This window comes from Alnus glutinosa, chromosome 1 (genome assembly GCF_958979055.1).
Source record: "Alnus glutinosa chromosome 1, dhAlnGlut1.1, whole genome shotgun sequence".
Taxonomy (NCBI): Eukaryota; Viridiplantae; Streptophyta; class Magnoliopsida; order Fagales; family Betulaceae; genus Alnus; species Alnus glutinosa.
In genome coordinates this window covers 15,333,854-15,360,257 of record NC_084886.1, presented here as the reverse complement: position 1 = coordinate 15,360,257, position 26,404 = coordinate 15,333,854, and the positions used below count along the sequence as shown (strand labels likewise).

The 26,404-nt window shown below is 38.4% G+C and overlaps 2 protein-coding genes across 6 annotated transcripts in view; both read right to left on the bottom strand.

The window, feature by feature from the left end:
• The window catches only part of LOC133874350 (uncharacterized), a 30,902-nt gene extending 22,338 nt beyond the window's left edge, over window positions 1-8,564 (bottom strand). For 4 of the 5 annotated variants that reach the window (XM_062312250.1, XM_062312257.1, XM_062312280.1 and 1 more), the window contains exons 1-2: window positions 8,413-8,564; window positions 5,936-6,350 (exon numbers count right to left, since the gene is read on the bottom strand). In XM_062312250.1, coding sequence (XP_062168234.1) covers window positions 5,936-5,978 — 43 coding nt within the window. In that variant the 5' untranslated portion in view covers window positions 5,979-6,350; window positions 8,413-8,564. Of the gene's footprint in view, window positions 1-4,447; window positions 4,747-5,935; window positions 6,351-8,412 lie in introns of all 5 variants that reach the window. The other variant, XM_062312264.1, reaches the window with a different exon arrangement.
• Window positions 8,565-11,220: 2,656 nt separating this feature from the next.
• On the bottom strand, window positions 11,221-25,583 carry LOC133874331 (uncharacterized). The gene is made up of 6 exons (XM_062312229.1): window positions 24,867-25,583; window positions 21,586-21,751; window positions 14,100-14,276; window positions 13,900-13,983; window positions 12,066-12,147; window positions 11,221-11,956 (listed from the first exon to the last, which is right to left on the bottom strand). Exons 1-6 carry the CDS (start codon window positions 25,226-25,228, stop codon window positions 11,541-11,543), a joined length of 1,287 nt encoding a protein of 428 aa, XP_062168213.1. The 5' UTR covers window positions 25,229-25,583; the 3' UTR covers window positions 11,221-11,540.
• Window positions 25,584-26,404: the final 821 nt, after the last annotated feature.

Below are 26,404 nucleotides of genomic sequence, written 5' to 3'. Positions count from 1 at the left end.
TGTTCTAGGAGAGGTTCCTAAACACCTTTGAGCCTAAATAGTTCCAATACCTCTCCTTGGTTCTCATTAAACCACAAAAACAAAACTTCTAGCCACCAGAGTTATGAGTTGCAACGGACAAGGTTTGTTCGTAAAGGAGATTGCTGTAGAAGGTCAGAGGTTCTGTAGGCACTATAGTGGGAGGCAAATTGGTCGTTTGTTGGGGTTACAAGCTGAGTCAAGGTTTACAAAGGTTTTATAAGTTGACTAGTTGTAACACGAGTCTTCTATAGTGAATTTCTTTGGTGTTTGTTGGCAGCCAGAGTGATTTTTCTTTGAAAAGTTCTTCAAAGGTTTCCACTTTGTTATCAAAAATTTTTTGTTGATTGATTTTATGGTTGTTTGGATTTTGGTGATTATTTGTGTGGCGTTTAGTTTTAATTGATAACTTTGCTAATCTGAATTTTGTGATAAGGTTGAGATAATATCTAATTTGTTACAACTTGGGGTCTAAAAGCATATTTTTCAAAAAGCATCTATAGATCCAAGAGTCGACCAATTCTTCGAAATATTTAAATCTATAGGAGAATTAGGTATGATAAATCATGGTTAATGATTTATCATTATGTAAGGAGAAATTACTTGCCCCGTGACAAAAGTAGTCAACATATGAATGGTTGAAGGACCATCCTTGAGTATGAGTTGTTGTTATTATTATTATTATTATTATTATTATTATTATGGGTAATTACCTTTTTTCCCATGAACTACTAGCCTCCGTCAATATGCCCCCGTGCACTGACACTCTCACCACCTAACTGCATCGAACTACCATTTACTTACCAAAACCCCCCTTCCGCCAACCTCGTTAAAAAACTTGAAATGACTCAAATACCCTAACTTTATAATCAAAATTTACATGTAATACTTTCAAAATTAAAAAATAAATAAAAAGGAAAAGAAATGGCTCGCAGGCCACCCCCCTCCCCAAGCCACCCCCAGCTTGCATCTAGGGTGGCTCGCGGGCCACCCCAAAGCAAGCTCAGGGTGGCCGCACGGCCACCCCATAGGCCGGGGGTGGCCTTTGAGACACCCCCGAACCTGAGGGTGGTTGCGAGCCACCCCCAGCTTGCATCTGGGGTGGCTCGTGGGCCATCCCAAAGCAAGCTTAGGATGGCCGCCTGGCCACCCCCCTTTCTTTTCCTTTTTTTTTTTTTATAATATTTTTTAACGTTTTAAATTTTTAGGTTTTACATTTTTAGATGTTTAATATTTTTCATATATTTGTATTTTTTGGTTTGATATTTTTTATTAAATTATTTTACAAGGGTATTTCTATCTTTAAACAAAATTTAACGTCAAAAAATAAAATATTTCATCCGATTAAACAAGATTCCCTAACGGCAGGGGGTTTCGATAAGTAAATGGTAGTTCGATGCAGTCGGATGATGAGATTCATAGGGATGTAATTGAGCCGAGCCGACTCGAGTTTTAAGATTTCAAGACTGGCTCGTTTATAAGTCAAGTTTAAATAGTCGAGCTCGAATTCGAGCCGAGTTATAAAATGCGTGTTCAAGCTCGGCTGTTTAAAACTCGAGCGAGCTCGAGCTCAAGCTTGAGCTCATTAAGAATGACATTCGAGTCGAGTCGAGTCGAGTCGAGTCGAGTCGAGTCGGGTTACTCGACAAACTCGGCTCAACTAGAGCTCGAGGTAGGCTATTAAATTTTTCAATGTGTGATCAAAGTGTAGTTCAAACTCGAGTTTGTGAACAACCTCCATAATAACTATTTATAACTTAATATGTTAGTTTAACATATTATCAAAGTATTATAATTAATATGTAATACAATATTTACTTACTTAGTATACTATATATGTCAAAAAATGACCTATAAACTATAGTTAACTACTATATATATATACACACACAAAAAATATCGAGTAACATATAGTTAATTACATTTACTTAGTACATGTTAATAAACTAGATAATATGTTTATTTATGAACTAACTAGTTAGCATGTTAACTAATACACACACATAAATATTAACATATATAACATATTTTACTTAATTACTAATATACATGCTTAAATTTATATAACTCATTTTTAGTAATATATAAGAGATATGAACGAGCTAACTAGTCGGACTAACGAGCCGGGCGAGCGATCCGATCAAACTTTAAACGAGCTAAGCTCACGAGCCCCTATCGAGTTTTGTCGAGCGAGTCGGATATGTATCATTTACTAATCGAGCGGGTTTCTACAATAACGAGCGATTTTCTACAATATTGAGCTCGAGTTCGGATCGGGCTAAACCGAGCGGGTATCGAGCAGGTTGTCGAACAGACTAATTTATTTACATCCCAAGATGAGAGTGTCAGTTCGTGGAGGCATATAAACAAAGGCTGATAATTCATGAGGGAAAAAGGTAATTACCCTTTATTATTATTATTATTATTATTATTATATAAGCGGAGGAGACTGATGTAGGGCACTTTGGAATGGATTTGCACAAAATTATATGGAAAAAAAAAGGGGCCGCCTTCTTAGGTAGAATATTATCAATTTTAATTTTTGGAAAACTTATTTCGAAGCAATTGTAAAAGGTATTTGTCAATAAAATTCTATAAGCGATACATGTATTTGGAAAAGAATCCAGTATTTTTATATAATTTAATATGTTAAGTGGAGCAGTTTCTTCTATTGTAAAATTTCTTTTAAAAATTTTGTATTTGAAAATAAATCTAAACCATGATATCTAATAAAATAAATCTAAACCATCAATATTATAATAGATATCATGTTTTAGAAAACTTTCAAGATTGGGGTAGTGAAAGTGAACTGGGACGCGGCTGTGGATTCCAAGGGGGGCCGAACTGGCTTGGGGATAGTGGCTCGTGATAGTCATGGTTTTTTTTGGGAGCTAGATGTGCTATGCAAAATGTTGTGGCAGATCCCAAAACGGCGGAGGCTATGGCAGCTCTCGGGGCAATGCAGTTTTGTAGGGATGTTGGTTTCTTTGATGTGATGCTTGAAGGTAATGCGGCCCAAGTGATTGCAGAGATCAAGTCGGATTCTCCTCTCTTTTCTATGAGTGGTCTTTTTGTGGAGAGTATTGGCAATGAGATTAAGCATATGTGGTCAGCTATTTTTCTTCATACGTCTAGAGAGGCCAATATGGCTGCACATGTGATGGCCAAACATGCTTTGATTTGTAAGGAAGATAGGTGCTGGTTGGAGGATATTCCGGATTGTATTTCACACATTGTTTGTAGGGAGACTATTTCTTCCCTAGATCCTGTTGTTTGAGGATCAAGTTTTTGTCTTTTACTAGTAATAAAGCTGAGATGATATTCCGTTAAAAAAGAAAAAGAAAACTTTCAAGATTAAGACGATTTTTATTTTTTTTTGCAAACTATCATCATCAACTGAATTGTGAATTGTTGGAGAATCATGAAAATGAAGAAGAGGAGAAGAATTCAATTTTCGAATAAGACTTGAAGGGAAAAAGAAAAAAATATATAAAAATTCTAAAGAGTGATTTGTAATCGAATATGATGCCAAAAAAACAAAAAAACAAAAAAAAAAAGAGCTGGACATTGAATACTTTTTGAGCGTTTAACTCTATCTGTTGCACAATGGAAACAATGAAAATTTATATACTTTAAAGACTTTCCATCTTTTTCCAAGCATTTAATTCAAATTGACTATGGAGAAAAAGTTATGCATCTTAAAAACTTTCATGAATGTGAAAATGGGACTTTAAAAAAAAAAAAAAAAAAAAAATTTAACAAGTGAGGCTTTCCTATAATTTATCGACGTTGAGACTTTCCATGGATGTAAATAATGGGGCTTTCAATTAGTAATTATTATTTTTACCAAATTTTTGGGGCCTAAATTAGAGATTTATTCACTAATTTTTTACCATATTAGACATTTAGACCCTCGAATTTTTTTTTATTTAAAAAAAAAAAACTTTTATTGTACAATTATTAACTAGGGCCTTATTCTATTGGGGCCTTAGCCGGCCCAAAGTGTAATGTAAGAATACAGAGATAACTTCTTGATTTCCCTTCAAGAAACCCTACTAGGACTATCCCATCCTAGAACGACTCACTCTAGATACAAAAATATTTAAATGGAATTTGATCAAATCATATCGGGGAATAAAAAATTTAAAGTTCCTTTCTACAAATCGTAGCAATTAACTATGGGCAAATATATTCATATTCATGTCTCAAGTAGATATATCATCATAAAAAAAGTTGTTAAAGTAAAAATTTCAGGTTCTCTTGGTGCTTGTTCATTAGTAAAGCTTTAACTCAGAAATCAGGGAAAAAAAACAAACAAGAACACCATTATGATTCGAAGAAATGCATGTTTCAGAAGCTACTCAGGGTCGAAGCAAAAGCAACAAAATTAAGTGAGAATACAAAGCATGATCTGTGGAGACCCACATACCTCTTGCCCCTCAAATCCATAAGAATTTGCTTTCCGTCGGCCACTTCTTTTACTATAAACGGCACTCCAACAAGCGAACGACAACAAATATTTGAAAAATCTCGAGGAGAAACAGAGCGAGACAGAAGGCGTGAATCTTAAAAGACCGTGCTGGAGAGAGAGAGAGAGAGAGAGAGAGAGACCAGTTACATTACAAAGCGCCTGCCATGCGTCCGGCTACCGCAGTTACATGAAGCTCTAGACCCTTTTCCCAAGATTCTAACGTTATGAGGTGAAGGGGCTGCCACGTGGCACATCGCCTGCCAATAAAACCAAGTCGGAGTTTTTATTTATTCACGGAAATAACAGCAGTGACGTAATAGCAAGGCGAGAGTGCTGTACATCAGTTGTCTCCGTGTGTTTTGTTTTTTATCGATCTAAACACAGTGCTGCTTTTTTTTTCCGACTTTCCGATCAAAAACTGCCGCTTTTTTCTTTTCTGTTTTCACCTCTAAAGTACAGATTAACTTGATTAATTAATGAACTTATGCTTATTAGTCAAGACTCAAGAGAGAATAATATTTAGCTTTTTACTCGCAAGGAGTTTATCGTTACACACTTGTCAGTTGTCACGTCAACAACTCCTTATTTAGAATGAACGTCCGCAGCTAATTTTGATTATTGTGGCTTAATTCTAATTAGTGTCTAATCTTTTTTTCCTTTTTAGAGGTAGACCGTACTCCGTAGACCGATAATTCCATGATTGTCGCTTCTATAACCTGTTCTTTAATTTGAACCCTTGACTTGGGGGTAAATGTCCACCCATGATTAATCAATCGCCTTCTTGTGATAAAACCCTTTTTTTTTTTTTTTTTTTCTTTTTCTCGTTTCTAAATAATAATATTAACAATCGAAAATGTTTTTGAATATATCACCCAATTAATCAATAGACCACGAGGGTACGTTTATAAGCTATATAGAATATACAGTTCTTTCTTCAAAAATAAGTTCAAACTTCTTTTTAATAGGTAAGGTTTAAAACGTTAAATATTTAATTAAAATTGAAAGTAAATAAAAAAGATAGAGTTCAAACTCAAAACCTTCTACTTATCTCAAAAATTTAAGCGGATAAGAAGAAGTAAATTTAATTAATTAATCAATACTTTATCATAGTCTCTATATCTCTCTCGCTTCTGTTCTTTAGTATTATTTTCTATTTTATTTTCATATTTTACCATGTTAGATGCTAATTAATAATGCATTTCGGAGTATTTATTCAGTTCTAATGAAATTCTCTACTTTTTCGGAGTAGAAAATAGGATTAAAGTCGTCACATCAATTGTAAATAAAATATTGATTAAAAAGAAAAAAGAAGAAGAAAGAAGATAATAAAAGACAAATACTCAACCCTACACCTTTGAATTGCAACAAGATATATATGACCACAAAATAAAATAAAAAAGCAAAAAAGTAACAAGAAGTCTTTCATAAAAGCTATATATGACTTACTTGACAAATGAGATGATCTGCAATTGGAAAGATGAAATGACATATCAATTGATGTCTAGGATCGATGTGGATAATGCTGATCGAAGGATTAATAGCTAGCTAGGGTACGTGGTGGAGGGCGAATTCGAACCACAAACGCCACCAGTTGTTTTGAATACAGTGGGGGTCCCTTTCAAGCTTGACTATCCAGTGAGACAGTGCATGCATGAGACATGAACTCGTGCATTTGCTGTTGCTGTTGTAGAATAATCCACAATACACGCTTCTTTCGCCATAAAGGTTTTGATGATAAGATTAGTGCTTCTCAGAGCTGTCAATGATAATGATCTTCTTCTTCCTACTTGTGGCATAAAAGACACTGCAATTTGCACACATGCAGCTACTATACCATACGTACGTGCAACGACTTCTTTTTCTGAACAATACAAGCAGTTTTATTTTATTATATATGTGCAAAAGAGTTGAATCGATCAAGTGGATGTAATTGGTTAATTTCTTTATTTTATTTTTTTCTTCATAACTTCTCGTGCAGCCAATTAATTAGGACCAAAAAGTAAGTGAAAAAGCAGGTGGGAGTTGATTATTAAGTGAGCAATAAATTGTTAATTACCAGGTGGGAGTTGATAAAAAGCAGGATGCATGGCGTCCACTTTAGGTCAACTCGACATGAAAGAAAGATGAGAAATAAATAAATTACTAAATTACTATCAAGTCTGTATATATCAATGGGGTTTTGTTAGTGCAGTACAAATTGTACTATAAGCCCTTGTTACAATAAATGTGACATTTATCTCGTTAATCAAAAGTACTATAAGCCCTTGTAAAAGAATTATAATACCCTATTCATTTTTCAAATAAATGAATATAAAGCATGAAACAAATTCCATGGCATGCATGATTCTTAATTTCCCATAGGCCATAACCAACGCTAAGAACTAAGAAGATGAAGAATGAGTGGTTAGAACTTCTATAGAGGGGATTTCTTGGGATATTAAATGACACATAGTACGATACAGTCAAAATTATAGATTTCATCATAAACAAAATACAAACAAAAAAAAATAACCCCAAGGGGGTGGCTTAGTGGTGAGGCTTGCGGCTTCGAAGGGAATATCACTTCTCGAGGTCTCAAGTTCGAATCCACTTAAGTGTTACCTCTCTCTTTGGGCCAGTCACTTGAGCATAGTCACAATGGTGCTGGGAATGGGGCCGGGATTAGTCTGCAAATTCTGACCATGCCTCTACGCTCGGTTACGCTACCACTGTGTGTAGGCCAGCCTATTCTAAGGTATTGTTCGGCGATAGGTAAACTAGGATATCTCGTATAAAAAAAAAATAATAATAATAATAATAATAATGCAAACAAATACTTTACATGATATTTTCCTTAAAGATCTTATGGTATTTTAGAGTTCACTAATATCTTTCTTGTATGTTTAAATTTTACACATTGTAAACAAGGACATCAAGTGGAGTATTTTATAAAGGATCCGGCCTAGGGGCGGTAGAAAGAACGACTACAGAAGATCTCGGTCCAGATTTTTTTTTTTTTTAATGAATAATGTGGGTTTTCAAGCTGCGTGGTCTTAATATATTCGGGTGCTTTTGTCTTTTTCCCTGTGATTGAACAAAGCTTGAATTTGTAGAATCCCACGTTAAGTTTGTTGTGCTCCGGCCAGTGTGATAAGTACTTTCCGATGGAATGGATGAATAATGAAAGAATGTGAAAATGAAATGAAAAATATGTTGATAATGAACTTCAATTAATGGTTAGAGACAGACTTCAAGCGAATCCAATTAGGATTAGAAATAAACCAAAAGACAAAAGTCTATTTCTTTTCTTCATTTTTATTAACGATCAAATGGTCTTTAAATAAAAATAAAAATACTATTAATAATTAACTACAATAAACATAAGCAATAATACTTTTACTAACTTAACAACTCTCAAGATAAACCAACTAGAAAGATAAAGATAATAAGATATCCTAATTGGAAAGATAATTAAAAATAATATAAAGAGAAAGATAATATCTCATTACTAATGAGATAGAGATTAGTTTGAATTAATCGAAGTGTTAGGATTGGAGAAACACTCCTATCTATCACAGTGTTTGAAGGAATGACCCAGATTGTCAATCCCTCCCTAATTGCTAACAACATATTCAAGTCCTGAAGTTACAAAACGACTAAATGGCCGGGGTTTTAATCAAAATACGTTTGAAGGACTTGAAGCAAAGTGATCATTAGAGGCTCTTAATAGCCGAAAAGTAATTGATCGAGGAGTAGTTGCCATCTTTGTTTGCGCGCGGTTGAAACTTTTGCGCCATGCGAGTACGTTTGAGAGGGGAGATTGTGGTGATCAATTGAAGTGGTTCAACCTAGCCTAAGGGTTGGTTTTGGACCAATCAATTTGGAGGCATATATAAAATAACACAATTCCAACACATCTAACGGAGCTTAAAGGAGCAGCTTACCTTTGGAGTTTTGCTTGCCCCAAGCTTCTCCTCTTCAACCCTTCTCTCTCTTGACCCTACTATATATCTCTCACGCATCCCTCTCTCTCTCTCTCTGCTCCTCTAAAAGGGGAGAGATGGGTTGGCTTTTGGACGAAGTTTTCCTTCACTTTGTATGTTTTAAAGCCTTGTTCCGCACGACTTAAAATAAGTTCGATTGGTCAAAATGTGACAATGTGCATTAGATGCAAATTGAATCTCACCTGCTCGCATGCTTGAAACCAATTCGATTGAACGAATTGTACTTTGATCGAACGCACCCTAATAGATTTACTTACAATCATTTGATCTCACTTACCCACATCACATAATCCTGATTGTCGTAGTGTCATTTGATCTTATCTACCGCATGTGGGATCCTGCCACATGGAGATGTCATTTCGATCGAACAAGCTCCAACTTTGTTCAATCGAAGTCTGCTACGTCAAACTCACTCGCCTGTCATGTCACCCAACTTCGATCAACCAAAATCTCATTAATTTATTTTTCCCTTATTATCTATTTCCACAATCTTTCCCATCTCTTAGTTACTAAAACCACAACATCTCTTGAAATTCACACCCAATCTGAGTACTACCCCTTTGGCTCTTTCAAGCTTTCAAGCCTAGAAATTAATAAACTCCTGATCAACAACCCCAATTAATTTCCTTTGCAAAAATTAAGGCCTAGGAATTAAACATCATTCGTCCTCAAAGTATCACAAATCCCTCTATCCCCAAAATTAATATCTTTTTATTCAAGGAAACAAAATCCGGGTGTTACAAGGAGCATATAACTTGATTTGAAGAGTACTGGTTGTTGTAACTTTAAAGGAACAATTTAAGTGGCAAGTTGAGGTCTTGATAAATATTTTGCATAGCATAAGTTGAGAATTCAAAACTCACTTGCACAATAATTCCTTTAGGGGTCACCTCTAAGGTTCGACGTGGTCTAATAATTGTCTAGTGCGTGTTGATTGGGAGGATTAGCCGGGACACCCTCGTTATTTAAAAATACCAACAAAAAAAAAAAGAGTAACTTTTGTGAAAACGTAGTTAGGTAAATAGAGTACTAGGGATTGGAAAGGATATGGCAGCTCCATTTGACTTGCATCTACTAATCAAATTAAAGAAAATTGTAACACCTTCCGATAATTGTACAGTTTATAATTACCCTAAGGCACTGTTGTTACTCTCTTACCATAAACATGCAACAAAAATTATTATATATTTTTTTTGGGTTAGTAACTTTTTTAGTACATGCGGTAAGGCTCATTATCAAAGGGCTACCTCGGTTTCAAAAAGTTTTACATTTGGTATCTGTATACACCCAATTAACGCAAGTAGTACTTCTATTTATAAAATTAAAGGCAAATAATGTTAACGCCATTCAAAACTTGACTGGCTTATTAATATTATTTTTTTTTTAAAAAAAATTGACATTAAAAACATTAAGAAAAACTTGAAACCAAAAATATAAAAGCCTAAGCTACCCCCAAATGGCCAAATAGGAGTAGCCGAAACCACCCTTGAGGGTGGCTCAAGCACTCCCATTTGGCCAGGGGTGGTTTGACCATCCCCCATATAGCCAAGCCCTCATTTTTTTTTAATTTTTTTTTGGCTAGGCCACCCTCGATGGCAATGTCAACCACTCCCAGACCGGCCGAAAGCACCCCCTTGCTAAATGGGGGTGACCCCCAAATGGCCTTGAAGGTTGTTTCAGCCACCTCCCAGACTGGTCATTAGGGGTGGTCAAAATCATATCCTGGCCAACCCTAGGAGCCACCCCATAATAATTATTATTATTTTTTGCTTTCATTTTTAAGTTTATATATATATATATAAAGGAAAAATATATTTACCCCCTAAAATTACCAAAAAAAGTCAATGTTCTCCAAGACCAACAAAAAGACAAAAATGACCATAAATTTTTTTCAATAAGACAAAAAATGTTCTTCTAAATTCGAAAAAAAAAAAATTTAAAAATGAAATTTTTAAAAAGAAAACATTAAATGAAATTTAGATTTTTTGTTAAAAAAAAAAAAAAAAAAAAATTTTTTTTTTTTTTTTTATATTTTTTTAAGAATTTTTATAATTTTATGAAGGATATTTTTTATAGTTTTAGAGGGGACATTGAAATGAAGTAATAGTATTAAGAAAGTGAGTATATATACTTTTTTTCAAAAATTTATTACGTTTTTAAATAGTTATATAGGTAAAATCATCCTATCCATCGGAGATACGGTCAATTGTTGATAAAGTTGTGCTATCTATCCATCCGAGATAGGGTCAATGAGTCAATCTACTGTTTTGACATAAAAGAAGGCGCCATCAACTTTAGCTTCATTCCAACTTGCAAAAGTGGATTGCTGCCACAACTTCAAAGCATATGGTGCTCTGATAAGCGACAAAGGCCAATTGTTGTTGCACGTCTGGGGGAATAATGCCTCTCCTAATTGTTCTCAACGATACCTATCTTACAAATGGATCCATTTTTAAAAGCTAATAAATTTTGGTTTCTATTCAAATGCAAAACTAGATGAATCAGGATCTTCTGAAATACACCCTTAGGTATTGCAGTGCCTACAAATTACAATGCCTCCTCCTTTATAAACAAATGATTAAGAATATACCACGTCATCGATATCTAAGAAAAAGAACATAAAAAAAGTGACATGACACATTCCAACCTGTTATCAACAAATAAATGAGATCAGGATTTTCCCACTTATTCATTGCAAATAATTTGATCAGGATTTAAAGTATTGCAGACCTGAAAAAAAACCACGGGTTTATAGAGTCGAAGTGAAGTACGAAGATAAAATTAAGAAAAATCAGTCTCTGGAAATTAATTGTCAACAATAATCTACCTCAAAAGCTTGGAAGCTTCAAGATGATGCTAAATCCACACCAACCAACCGAGGTAGTACGACGGCATTAGAGACACAGACGCCACCATAGAGGCCAAATTATAATAATAAGAATAATAGAAAATGAACTTTTTTATGGATGAAAATGAAGAACAATCCATGTGGTCGTTCATATGTGAATAAATTTTTAATGAATCCTCAACAGATAGAAATGCAATGTCTCTTCTCAAGAGGCTAACTCTCACCTCCGAGCAAATCTCTGCCCTGCTCCGAGTAACAAGGCTTTCCCTATTGCACCCGAGTGAAGTCCACAAACCAGAGCCACAGTTCCACCTATAGCTAACCATTTCCAATCGATGCCATCACCTTTTGGTCTCTCTTTGCGGGGAGGTTCATGTTTTTCCTCTTCACCAGAAACTGGCTCTAAAGAAATCTTCGTGGTGATTCTTGCCAACGAAGCACTTCTAGACAAAGAAACCTCCGATTTTCTTGCATTCTGGTATGCTCTCATCCCGGAGGAGTGCAATTTCTTGACAGCCCCCCACATCCCATGACGGACTCCTAGCTTTGCCACATCTTTGGGAATCCCCATGTCTTCATAATGTATAAGGGTAACCTCACATGCTGACAACTGTCCATCTCCCTTGCGAGATTCCACTGCACAGATTCTCCAAATTCAGCAAATGAAGCAGCAACACTCGGTTGTCACTAAAATTTGCTCACCAAAATTGTTGCAAAAATCAATTAAATAAACAACACTTCTTACCAGCCCTGATAATCCAACTAGAGAAATATAGCTCAACACGTCGAGGCTTGTCACGCTTGGGCAAAGCTGGATATGGCACCCCCTGAAATATTCTAGCTCACATATTAGGACACGTCCATATGCTGGAAACATTAGGCGCCACATGTAATAATACTATGTATATTCTCTTAGTTAAAATATACAGTACAAATACTAGAGAACTTAACACATGAAAACAACAAACATCAGCACAAATATTGGATTCGAGAAAATTAGTGAAAATCTAATACCAACCAATGCACTATGAGATAGAAGACTGAATTGACTGACTGGAAACTGATAAAATATCTGAACCCCTTATACTATGTAATCAAGTCCACCTTTTTTTTTTCTTCCGCGCTTTCTTTTCTTTCTTTTTTTGGGCTTATGATTATATGCAGTATTTTATTTTATTTTTTTTTTATTTTTTATTTTTTTAAAAAAATCACTATTTTCATTCTCAGTTAACCATGGTGTATAACCCAACAGGATGTAATCTTTTTATAAACGCAACAGACTCTATCGGGAGAGGTCTCTGAAGCTTCTCAATGGAACAACCAAATTAGTAGGTAGATGACCTGAGCTAGATCAAGGGAGCAAAAACGCAAAATAAATAGTATCGATGTATTTCAATGCCACAAAACAAAAGTCCCCTGATAAAACAAGAGCAACAAAGTCGCTCACAAACACTATATTAGAATTTCTAATTAGAGCGAAGTAGGGCCACAAATTGTTTTACAGGAACAATTAGATGTTTAGATGAGATCATTTTTAAGGTTAATTTCAAGTCTAGATTAAACAAGGGTGGAAATTAAGTGTATAGCCCAGAAGATACATTTGCGTAGGAATCTCTCTGTTAGAAGTTAAAGATTATTTTCTATTATCAAAACATCATTACTGGTCCTTTCACCCTGAAGAGGAGTTTTAATCTGCTGACCATTTGTAGATGATTTGATGCCCTTAGCTATGCCAAGGGAGCAAAAAATGGAAAATGAATAGTAACGACAAATCTTAGTTCCACAAAACAGACCCTTGATAAAAGAGCGGGGGCTGAGAAAAATACCCAACCTGACCAAACCAACGGTAAAAAAGTCAGCTTCCAACATTGGTCAGGCAAGAGTTGGCAAGAAAAACAATTTCTGACAGGGGTTGCATCGGCTGTCGGGTTATGGGTAACTGACTTGCCCCAACTCAAGCAACCTCTGTAGTGTTATATACAAACCCCAAATTTTCTTTGGAGTTTATGTTCTCACTTCTCAATACCACTCTCTGCCTGCTCCTCTCTTCTTAGAGTCTAGGGATTTCGGATTTTGGGTTATTGGGGTTGTTTTGATTCAGTTGTGGGAAGATAGAGGAAACAAATTTGGAATTTGTTCATGGGGAGTTCGGGCGATCTCAGTTAAGGAGAGGAGCAGAGCAGTAAAGGAGGAAGAAGATACAGATGAAGAAAAAGTGAAAGCCATGTGAGGAAGCTCAAAGTGGAGTGGTGCAGTGTAGAGTGTTGTGGTCATGGCCACAGATGCAACGTCAACGTCATTGTTATAAGCAATATAGATTTATATTCTTTAAGATAAAATCATTACTGGTCCTTTCGCCCTGAAGAGGACTTTAATCTGCTGACCATTTAAAATCTCAGAGATATACAGTTTCTTCCCTATTGCATTTTGTTCATATATTAAAAAAGGCCAAGGGATTCAACCCAATCCCTGTGGTCATAACAAGCTAGAAGGGCCTGTTCCTAAAAAGGAGTTAGAGAAGCAGTAGAGGAGAAAAGATTACTGTTCAAACATAAATGATCAGATGTTGCAACCTATACCTTTGTCACGCAATAATACGTCTTCCCGGCCTCCCATATCCTTCTACCAATGATATATTCTCGATCACTGCAGAAGAAAGGGAACTGCAAATAGGAGGGGCACACATTAAAATATCGATGCCAACATTGTTTGAACTAAAAAGAGGTATTATAAAAACCAAGACATGCATACAATTGTGCAAACACTTTGATATACAAACCTTTTTTATCCAGTGAACAATCATTGTCCCCGTATCTCGACAGTCCTCCAATATTTTGAAGTGTACAAGCATAGGATCCCATTTAGGTCGAAACTCATCATCCCAGAAGAAATCTCTTACCACCTCTGGAGCTGCATCCTCAAAGACAGTTCTAGTACGGTAAATTGTCGGACCTGTCTGATAATAAATCAGTGTCAGAAACTGATACATGATGTTTTTTTTTTAATGAATAATAATTTTATTGAAAAAAAATGACAAAGCCCTCGTACGCGAAATCTATACAAAAGATACAATTGTTAAAAAACCCACATTGCCAAGGTATACTCGGGTTGTGAGCTTTATAAGCGTTGAGCAAACCTCTTCCCCAAAGGTGCCTTTTGTGGAAGAGTAAGGCTTAATGGACTTTATCATGGTATCAGAACTTCAAGGTCTTGGACAATGTTGAGCCTTCCCTCCCGTTGTACATGTGTTTGGACAATAGTGCCACACGTGAGGAGGCGTGTTAAGAGTCCCACATTGCCAAGGTATACTTGGGTTGTGAGCTTTATAAGTCTTGAGCAAACCTCTTCCCTTAAGGTGCCTTTTGCGGAAGAATAAGGCTTAATGGACTTTATCAACAATCACCCTATAAGCTTCTATAATCTAAAAAATTAACCATATCTACAAGATCTGATGAGGATAGTTTAGGAACATATGCAATAGCCCAATCTAAAAGATGAGGATTTTAAAGAAAGCACGTTGGACTTGCAATCCTAAAAAAGACGCCGATTCATTTCTCTCCAAATGCTTCGCATTAAGAAAGCATGAATAACTTTTCAGATAGTCTCTTTGAGATGTCCCTGCCATTGAATCTTCCAACAATAAAGCAGCTCTAAGATGTTGCTAGGCATAGCCCACGAAACCCCGAATTAGTTGAGAACCAAGTGCCATAGATCACTAGTGTACTCGCAGTGAATGAGAAGGCAATTTATAGTCTCTTCATTCCTTTTGCAAAGGCAACACCAGTTTACAAGAGAGAAACCCCGTCTTCTAAAATTATCAATCGTAAGGATTCTACCCTTAACAACCATCCATTAGAAGAAAACAATGCATGGTGGGGCATTAGCCTTCCAAATACTTTTCTAGGGGAATGAAAAATGCTCTCTAGTCTGTAACATTTTATAATAGCTCATCACTTTGAAACTGTGGCTACTAGCCGGGGTCCACAACATTCCATCCACCTTCCCTATATGGGTTTTCGAGAAGTATAACAGATTGAGAAATAAGTCAAGATTCTAGCTCCCAATCCAGGATTGCCCCAATGAAACTCGAATTCCAATGGATAGAAGAGTCGGAAGAATCCAAGTAGTCTGGCACCAAGGCCTCTTTGTTCCGTGCTATTGATAAAAGTTTTGGGAATGAGTACTTCAGAGCCACTTCTCCACACCACACGTCATGCCAAAAGCGAATGTTGAATTCGTCCCCAACCTTGAAAGACAAGGTTAGAGAAAAACCTCCAGCCGTTTCTAATATTCCTCCAAGGACACATCCAATAAGGCCCTTGAGCTTCCTTTGAACATCAAGCCCCTCTCTAGACCCCATACTTCTCAACAATCACCTGTGTCCATAAAGAACTCCCATCTTGCACAAATCTTCATAGCCATTTACCAAGAAGAGCTTTATTGAACAACATGAGATTTTTTACTCCCAACCATCCACTAGGGATTGGAGAGCATATAGTCTTCCAATTCACCAGGTGAAACTTGGTCTCCTCACCTAGTCCATACTAAAGAAAGTCTATCTGAAAACGCTCCAATCTCCTAACAATGTTTGTTAGTAATGGGAAGAGAGATAAGAAATATGTAGGTAGACTAGAGAATGTATTCTTAATAAGAGTAAGGTGCCCTCCTTAGACAAGTAGATCTTCTTCCAACTAGCCAACCTTTTTTTCCATCTTCTCAACTACCACATCCCAAATGGTTTTTGATTCAAACGAAAAACCCAGAGAGAACCAAATATTTCAAGGGAAGAGAAGAGATGCTGCAACTGAGAATATCGGCTAGCAATTACTTATGCGATACTTGCCCTACTGTGACTAACTCAGATTTTCGGAGGTTGACCTTCAAGCCCAAAATGGCCTTGAAACACAGGAGAATGTGACCCAAATTACATATTTGATCACGATCTGCATCACACATAATAAGTGCATCATCTGTGAACATAAGGTGGAATAATTCTAGGGGGGACATATAAATAACCCCCGACCATCGCTCTAGAGAACATCCTATTGAGAGTGTCCATGACAATCACGAAGAGAAAGGGTGAGAGAGGGTCTTCTTGGTGAAGGCCCTGAGAACTATCAAAGAAACCATGCGGGTTATCGTTAATAAAGATGGAGAAGCGGGCTGTGGAAATACAAGCAGATACCCATTTCTTCCATTTAGTACCAAAACCACAATGCCCCATGAGGTAGGAGAGGAACTCCCAATTGACAAGGTCATAAGCCTTTTCCAGGTCTAGCTTGCAAATAACACCTGGAATTCCTTACTTCTACCTGCTGTCCAAGCATTCATTGGCTATAAGAACTGAATCTAGACTTTGTCTCCCCCCTATTAAAGCACGGTTTGAAATGAGTGCTCACACCTGATTCATTCTAATAGTAAGTACTTTCGCCATGATTTTATAAACACTACGCATCATGCTGATAAGTCTTAAAGCCCTAACTTCCCAATGTCTAGGCTTCTTAGGAATGAGAGTAATAAAGGTAGCATTGAGGCTCTTCTCAAACATCTCATGCTCATGAAAGTTATGAAATACATGCATTAGGTCATCCATCACTATAGCCAAGATCCAAAAAAAGCAATAGTGAAACCGTCAAGGCCCGACGCTTTGTTACCATCCATACTAAGCAATGCCTAAAGAACTTACTCCCTCTTGAAATTGTCTCTCCAACCAATCTGCTTATGCGTAATCTAAAAAGGGGGACTCCAAGCCATCTAATTTGGGGCGCCAAGGAATTGTTTCGGTAAAAATATTCTTGAAGTAGTAACTGATTGTATCATTGATCGCCTCTTTATCAAGATTAACACTACCATCAATGCTGAGATTGGAGATAAAGTTGTTTCTTCTATGAGTATTGGCAAGGCAACAGAAAAATCTAGTGTTATGATCCCCTTCGTTTAACCAAGTTGCCCGAGACTTCTACCTCCAATTGACTTCTTGCAGAATGGCAATATTCTCCAAACCTGTTTTCGCCTTAGCCCTCCTGACTCTCTCCTCTTCAAAGACATCAAGGACCTGAATCTCCTCCAACAAGGACTTCTTCATCTCCCTCTACATTTCCAAAGACCTCCTTATTCCAAGGTTTCAAACCAAGTTTCAGTTGTTTTAGTTTATTAGCTAAAACATAACAAGGAGTGTTGAAGAAAATGACTTCTTCCTCGCCCTCTACATTTCCGAAGACCTCCTTATTCCAACGTTTTTGATAAGTAAGAAGAACTTTATTAAAGAAAGCGTAAGGCGCCCCTAAGTACATAAGAAGTATACACAAGAACCAATGCTAACCTGCAAAAATCCACAACACCAAGGCCCCAGAACACAAAAGAACCAAAAACAAGCTACAAAAGAACCCAACTAAGAACAAGACTACCCACTACCCGTCAAGGCACAACAAACCTACAACATGTGTGCCTTGCCTTTCCTACGCCTAGATGGATAGTTCGCATCACCGTAATTGGTGGAGCTATGCAAATTCAGAAGCTCCATTTTTCCTTTAGACTTCTGGCGCGCAAAAAACTGGAACTCCTCTTCCATGGCATCCCAAATAGCCATAGCCTCCTCCCCAAAATCCTCATCCATCGCCCAATCTAAGGGCAAACCATCCCAATAATCATCTTCTTCCTCCTCCCACACCACAATCTCCCCGTTATGATCAAAATCAACTGGCCAATTCCAAGATTGGGAGAAACCATTTAAGCAACCACTCGAAGGGGAGGAAGGACCTACCACCCCGCCATTGTTGACCTCCTGAGGCGACACGGGAGGGACTGAAACTATCGGGGGAAGGTCGAGAAACCCCTTCCTAAAAAGGCCCTGATTCACTGGCGTCACTGACTTCTTCATTGCAGGAGGCTTTGCCGCCTTCTCAGTTGGCGGCTCCACACCCATAACCCTCTTATCAACGTAGCCAACAGACATCTTCATGGCTTCCAGAGAATCAAAAAGTAGCACATCATTCCACTTCACAGAATGCCCTCCCTCAATTTTTTCACCCTCTTGTAGTAACACTGGAAAGGCTTAGAAACCACCACAGGGAGGGGAGAACGCAGCTTCTCTCCCAAAGTAGCTGCTCCAGCGAGAGACGGAGGGGCAGAAAAGGGTTTAGGAATCTGAAGTGTCCCCAATAGAGCGTCCGGATGGTCAACTGTGCAACCACCTTTCCATAACGCGCTTCACATGTTTCCATATTAAGATCACGTATGTACGGTGTTGCCCTAGAGTCCGGACGGTTGCAAATTGTCTGCACGTAATTTTCTTATCAAGAAACGCGTCCGGACGGTGTTGCCTTGTCATCCGGATGGATGCAGGTTGTCTTCCCAATCTATGTTTGCAAAGGAATTCGAGTATCTTCTCAAACTCTAAGGAGCATCCGGACATGTTGCCATGACGTCCAGACGAATGCAACCTGGAGCTATTCAGAACCTTCTCGACATTGATGGGCGTCCGGATGCGTAACTAGGCCATCCGGACGCATAACTGGGCCGTCCGGACAGAAACAAAAGATCCGACTTTTTCTGAGTTGGAATCTGTATAGATTCTTCTTGGAACACTGAAATAGCCTTCTTAAAGCTTGTGATACTAAAACTTGTCATAACACCGGAAAGACCTGGGAACAGCTCAACTCACCCTCGGAAGAAGACTCCGTCCCTGTAACTGCCGTTGACAAGGGCTCCGACCTAGAAGAATCCCCAAAAAAAAACGGATGAAGCTAGACTCGCGCCCTCTTTTGCTCCCAACGCTGTAACCTCCAAACCCCCAGGAGGAAGTAGATTCAGAACCAACCCAGAAGACACCTCCGTTGTCGTCTCCGGCAAGGATGGTGGCGGGCAAGAAACTTTAGGTTTCCGCATTAGTCGGGCCACGCAAAAACCTAAGGGTTTTTGATACAGCCCTGACCCTGCAAACCGGACCAGAATTCTCCTAATAGCCTAGCCCAAAGCCAAATAAAAATTGGGACCCAACTTAAGCCACGTCCGCAATCTCGAATTTTCAAAATTCAAACGAGTACTTACCCTGCAGATGTACATTCTGGTCTTTGTCCGATAGATCAAGCAGGTGAGACTCCAACAAGAAGCAATCCACTGTCGATCTCGAATCAGCCTCTGCATGCCACACCGCCGAAAGAAGATCAAGCTCGCAAGGTTTCGTCAATGAAGACCTTAACTAGGAACGACCATCACCCACTATGGGCATTGTCTTCGAAGCAGTGGTCGAATCCGACCTCAAAACCTCCACAAAAGAAGGCCCCGTCCACTTTGGAGCCAAACCCCAAGTCGGCCGAACATCCTTCACAGCCTTCTTCTCCGATGTAGATGAGTAACCGAGCCCGCAACCCACAGAGACTGAGAGAAAATCTACAACCTTTCTCAGCTCGTCGGAGAATTTAAGCCATCCCCACTCTCCACGGCCCTCGGGAATAAGAATGGACCCTTTCCGACTGCCCAACCCGAACGTTGTCACCTCTAAGAAGTGCCTAGCTTTATTCCCACCTCTCCGAGCAATTAGAACATTCAATCCTTCTCTGAACGACTTAACAAAATCTTGCTCTTCTGGGAAGCCCAACAACACTTCCAACGTCGAAGCAAGCCACTCAGAGCTCTGAGAATTCAAGATGACCACACCCAGGAAATTTTTCCTCTCTCCTCCACCCTCAACATCGACACCCCACCCAAGACCGAGAAGGTAAAAGACTTCAAGTCCACTATGAAATTCTTATCCATCTCACGACACACCCGAGACTAAGACTACCAACCCAAAAAACTACATCGCCGAACAAAGAACCACCCAACAAATCAGAGGACTGAAACACAAAACTTGAGGACCAAGCAAGACGCTATGAGAGGTAGAGAATGCGAGAGGACGGAAAAGAAGTCGAGCCCCTAGCTGGACGCGCTCTCACGCACCGTCACTAGGGCAGATTACGAAGATTATCTAGATTTGTTCCGCAAAAAATCAAAGCATCGTTGCAAACAAAAAGTGGAAAATGTTGAGGGCACCAACATTCTTAGAGCCCACCAAAAAGCCTAATAAGAGACCCACGCTCACCTTTCTTCTCTCCTTATTCCAACATTACAAACCAAGTTTCAGTCGTTTTAGTTTATTAGCTAAAACATAACAAGGAGTGTTGAAGAACTAATATGAATCCAACCACTATTTCACCGAATCTAAAAAACCCATGCTTTCAGCCACATTATCTCAAATTAAAATGAGCCTAATCCACAGGTCATACATCCGCTATCAAGAAATTTGGAAAAATGATATGATAAGGGGCAAGGAAGACGACACTGGATTAAGTATGGGAAATGCTCTTCCCAAAGCAGAGAAACGAAGAATCTATCAATCCTAGACATAGGGCTCCCACAGATAATGTCTATCAGAATTAGCATTGGGGCCATGGACTCCTAAGAAAACCCAAACAAACTGATCCAGAACGGATTTGAATTTGCAGGAGATAGAGAAAGTGCCCACCGCCTACTCAATGCACTCCACTGCACGTTTATCCAACATTTAATAGAATACCACCTGAGGCTCCAAAGGCTGGCAGTTCAACTTGTAAAAGAACCACCCCGCAAACTTTGAACAATTCCAGCAAAAATTCGCTCCATTCTAGTTCTTGAAAACACACTACATCATGCTTCCAATTTTTCAATAAATTGCTAATGTTGAGTCTTTCCCCCGCCTCCTTGAGACCTCTAACTTTCCAACAAATAATTTTCAAATTCATAACAGGGTGAACTGAGGAGGTGGACAGATTTCTTTTGGAATTGTAGTCAAAATACATGATACAATCAAAATACAAAAACAGTGGGAGGGACACAACCTCATGATGAGAATTACAATTGAGAGATGCATGGTCAAATTTGGGATATATGTGCAAAGCAAACAAATACAGAAGAGGAAGTAACGTATGTCTACCTTCTAACCAAGACTAAAAACCCAATGACTCCAATGAGAAACAAACACCCTGCTTCCATAAGATCTCAGAACGCGTAGTCCAAGATGTTATAACATTTTATTAAATGCAAGTCATGTATGCAGAACATATAAAGAGCAGCTGAACATTACAAGTAAATGAATAAAAAAAAAAAAAATACAAGGGCAGATGAAGAACAGAATTGATAATGACACAGATGCTTCTTGGGGAAACTAGATTTAAATAATACTCGCACATCATTTCAGCAAATGAAGAACAGAAAATACATGTAATGTGGTCAAAGTTGAAATCTACCTCTGGCTCATGGCGCCAAGCCTGGTATGCCATGTTAGGAGTAGACCTCTCCATCAAACTTTGCCATTCCATCTCAACATCCTTCCCTTCAAGAAGATGCAATAGGTGTTCTAAATCATTCTCTGTCACAATGTCCTGTACTCTCCCCTCAGCTTTTGTGGTGGGGCTGCAGGAAAGTTAAGATATCAAGAACCAATTAATCAATGAACAAGAAACAACATTACTCCAATAAAAGACAGAAAATAAACTCACCAGATTTGGATTACAACAGTGTTTCTTAAAGCAATAATAGACTACAATACAGCAGTGTAATACAATTAGAGAAAATCTTATAGCAACTCAGAAAACTCGAGATAACAACTGAAAGAGGAAGTTCATAAATAACTTAATAGATAGTCATTAGAGGCACAAAAGCACTTGGAATGGTGAACAAATGGAGGGGTGAAAAACAGCAGAGCATATGTTTCGACAGGTTTCTAATCTATATCAAACTCCCCAATTTTTGTGGCTAAACTCATTAGATGATCCTTCCATTCCTTCACCAAAGTTGCTTCTTAACTATGCACAAACAAACTATACCAACGTTGACAGTTGTCTACATGATTATTTGATTATTCCAGAAAAATGACAAAATCAGATCTCTTCAACTAGGTGCACGATTAAAAACAATTGCTAGGAAAAATCACTTTTGTACTTTTCTATACATAAGTTTCCAATAACATAAATTGTCAGATCATTCTATTGAATTAAAAAATTAAAAGGCACCCCTAAATACACAGAAAGTATACATAGGAACTACCAAAGTAACTCACAACAAGAAAAGAAAGTCCTCAATCCCAAAATCTTTGGGAGCCTTCAACGCTACACCACATGAGCTTTGCCTTTCTTAAGCCAGGAGTATGCGCTAGAATCATTGTAGTTGATGGAGCTTACCAAATTCAACACCTCCCTCCTACTTTGGGTCTTTGGACGTGCTGCCTTAACTCCCCGATGGAAGTCCTCTTCAATGGCTTCCGTATCCTCATCACTATCCAACTCCCAATCCAATGCCAATTCGAGAGGTAAAACATCCAAAGGATAAGGGCAGTCGCCATCCTCCCCATCCCATACCTCGTCGCCCTGCTCCCACACAGCCACCTCCCCAGAAGGACCAAAACCTATTGGCTACTTTTGAGATTGGGTCAAACCATTGACCCTGAGATCCTCTTCCTTAGAGCATTCCCAGCAACTACCTAACCATTTTTCCTAAATGTAGGGAACAAAATCACTTCTTGCTTCCCTATCCAAATATACCCCACAATAGATTCCCTTTACATTTTCCTATATCATTAAAATAATTTATTTCTTTTTTACATTTACATTTACTCTTTTTTTATTTATTATTATTTATATTTATTCTATAAACTCTTTCTCTTCTTCATCTTCTTTGTCCTCAGAGCTGAACAACATCACCAAATCGCGACGAGGGCCTACTGCCACTGAGGATCTCCGGTAACACGTCACGGTTTTCGTACATGAATCGGCAGGGGCACCAGTCCGCAATGCGGATCTCGCGGATTGTGTATGAGACGCTGCATCTCAGGCTTGAGGACATCCACTGGTTCGTGATGAGCGACGACGATACCATTTTCGTCACCGAGAACTTGGCCTGGATTCTCCAAGAGTACAACCACAACCAGTTCTACCATATTGGAAGCTTATCGGAGAGCCACTTGCAAAACATATACTTCTCGTACGACATGGCCTACGGCAGTGGAGGTTTCGCTCTCAGCTACCCATTAGCAAAAGCACTCGCTGGAATCCAGGACCGGTGCATACAGAGGTACCCGGGGTTGTATGGCTTTGATGATCGCATGCAGGCTTGTATGACCGAACTCGGTGTCCCACTCACCAAAGAACTCGGCTTTCACTAGGTCCTCTCTCTCTCGTGAGAGGAGAGAGTATTTTTATGATTATAATAAAGTTTGGGTGGTGCAATTCCTAAGGAATAGGAAAAATATAGGGTATCTGTTGTGGGTGGCTTTTTGTGACTTTCTTGAAATTTTCTCTAAAATTTAGGGAACATAACACTTATAGGGTGGCTGCTGGGAATGCTCATAATGGCTGTTGGAGAAACCGAAGTCGACGCACCTTCCTTAACAACCGGAGTCAACGTAGACACAACCAACACTTTATGCGAGAAATTAACTTGCACAAACAAGTTCGGATTAAGAAATCCCGCCAAAGAAAACCCCTCCCCGGAGAGGGAGACTTAACCATATCCTTCACGGAAACTGCAACACCTACAGAATCTTGCACTGGAAGCGCAACAACTTCTTTCTTGGCTGGACCAAAAGAAAGAAGTAATGTTGTATTCATCCCATAAGGCATGGGTCATATTCCAAGATATTTGATTTAAAAGACAGAAGCATTATCAGCAAAATTTTATTTATCTTAATTGTCTGGTCAAATTGCTTCGAGAAGGCTCACATCTCCATCTTGCCAGGTCCTGGTGTCGCAAAGGATAAAAAACACCCTCTAAATTAAAGCATTGGATTAGAGTAGCATGCTCTCACGCAGTAAAACCAGAACTCCCACAACTAGCCTCGTGTTGAATTTATCATTCAATCAACAAAAGAATTCCAAATAGATCTTTCAAGGCATCGAGCTGGTCTCTCATACAAGGTTATCAGTGGATACAAATTCAAGTACCAAACTTGAACTTAGAACTCAAATCACTCTTTACTTAAGAAATTATGCCCCTACCTTGTGTAGAACAAAATACAGTCCCACCGTCCTTGTCTCCTAAGTCCCATTGATGACCATTTGATGCATTTTATATAATACTTGGTTAGCTATCTTACGATCAAAGTATGAAATCCGCGTAACTAGGTTTCATCGAAAAGACCATCTAAAGCATTTGCACCACTCTCACCAAAAATGCCCCAACTTATATGTAGTTAAAACAGCTACATTTATATTCCAAACAAGCCTATATCCTCATCTCATATTATGAACAAAAACTTGCCTTTAGAAAATAGCTTGGGCTTTAAGGCATTAACATAAAATCTCAACTTTCTACTATAAAACTGAAACACTTTCACCACCCAGTTATCAGAGAGTAGTAATTAACAATATGATTAGGCTAAAATTAATTCCATTAAGGCAACCAATGTAACTCATTACAAAGTTAACCAAAAACCAAAAAAAAAAAAAAACTTAACAACAATATTCCAAAAAAATAAAAAAAAATCCAAAATTAATTAGATTTTACTAAAAGAAAAAATTGTATTAGAACTCACCCAAGAGCGTCACTATTTCCTTGTGTGGAAAACTCGGATGCGGCCGTCGCCGGCGATGCCTTGCTTCGGCGTCTGAAGTTGAACCAAACGGTGCGGCAAACGGAGAAGGCGGAGAGGGCGGAGAAGGCGAGCCAGAGGCGGCGGGCGCCGAAGCCCGGAGGAGCGGTCCAGAGGAAGCGGAGCTTGGAGCGGAAGCCGAGGAAGACAAGGCCCGTCCACCGGGGCCGCCACGACCACCCGATCACCAGCCCGATCATCACCGCCACCCATATCGGTACTGCGCACAGCAATATGTCGACGAATGTCTCAGCGATCGAAGGCCGCCTCAGAAACTCCACCACATCGAAGAACGGCTCCTCCATTTTACCGGAAGTCAGCGACAAAATGAGGCCCGATCTACACGGACCATCGACGAGAGAAAGAGAGAGTTTGGGATGGGTTAGGCGATTGATTGATTAGGGCCCGGGGAGATGACGTGGCCGTACTGTGGTCGTTGATGGGCTTCGGCGAGTTGTTTTGTTGGGAGGTGGGGTGCAACGCGTTTAGGAGTAGCGTGAGTGATAATTGAGGTTACAGGATAAGATGATAGTATCTTTTAGATTTTTGTTCAAAGGAAGATGCTTTATTGTCGGGATTAGGGATGAGTTTTACGGTTAACTAAGAATTGATTATAAATTCTCTCGTATTGATTATAAAAACTCCAAACTGTATGAGCAAATATAGCGGTTGATAAGATCCATGGTCGTATTGTGATTGGCATTGCAGTAAGGAATCATGAGGAAGATGCTCTGCCTGCTTGCTTGTAGTTGTAGTATAACAAAAAATTTATTACATTATGCTGTTGTGGTTGAAGTTTTGACAGCGTTACATGTTTTGGAGTTTTGTAGGGAGAAGTCAACATTGAAGCAAAATGGGTAATATAATAGATAAAATTAAAGAAGGTTTGCACAAGTTGAGATCGTGGAGTGTTGAATACGTTAAGAGATACGTGAATTCAACCGCTCATGTTATAGCCCAATAGGCATTTTTTATGTTATAAATAGAGTTTGAATTGAAAAAATTTTAAATTATATTTATAGTATTGTAACTAGAGAGCAATTTGCTCCTGATTTATTGATCTTTATGAGTAATTACATACTCATCTCTTATTTTATTTTTATACCACTATGTTGATGTAATAGTATCCATCAATTATTGAATTAAATATCATTAAAAAATTTAAAATTAATGAACACGGCCGCATCAACTTGGTAATGTAAAAGTGAGGTTAAAGACGAGTATATATTTTTATCTTTTCTTGCTGGAAGATGAATGTCTCTTACAATTATTCATATTCTCTCACGTTATGTTTAGTATCAGAGTTAGACGTTAGATTAGATTAGTCTTCTCCTTTAAGTAGACGGTTAATAGCGCTTGGGTCTATCTAAAAATATCTTAAGCAGTAGATAACGGATAGAAATTTCCTACAAATCGATTTATATGAAATTTCATACAATTCAAGTATAAAAATGACGTGTATCATTTAAACATATGAGAAG

Bases quoted from the DNA above. Each gene is read 5' to 3' on its own strand.
- LOC133874331 (XM_062312229.1), bottom strand. From the start codon at position 25,228: ATGGAGGAGCCGTTCTTCGATGTGGTGGAGTTTCTGAGGCGGCCTTCG. The intron at 13,984-14,099 runs GTTTGTATATCA...TCCTATTTGCAG, and splicing joins TTGTTCACTGGATAAAAAAG to TTCCCTTTCTTCTGCAGTGA. The intron at 11,957-12,065 runs GTAAGAAGTGTT...GAATCTGTGCAG, and splicing joins TAGTTGGATTATCAGGGCTG to TGGAATCTCGCAAGGGAGAT.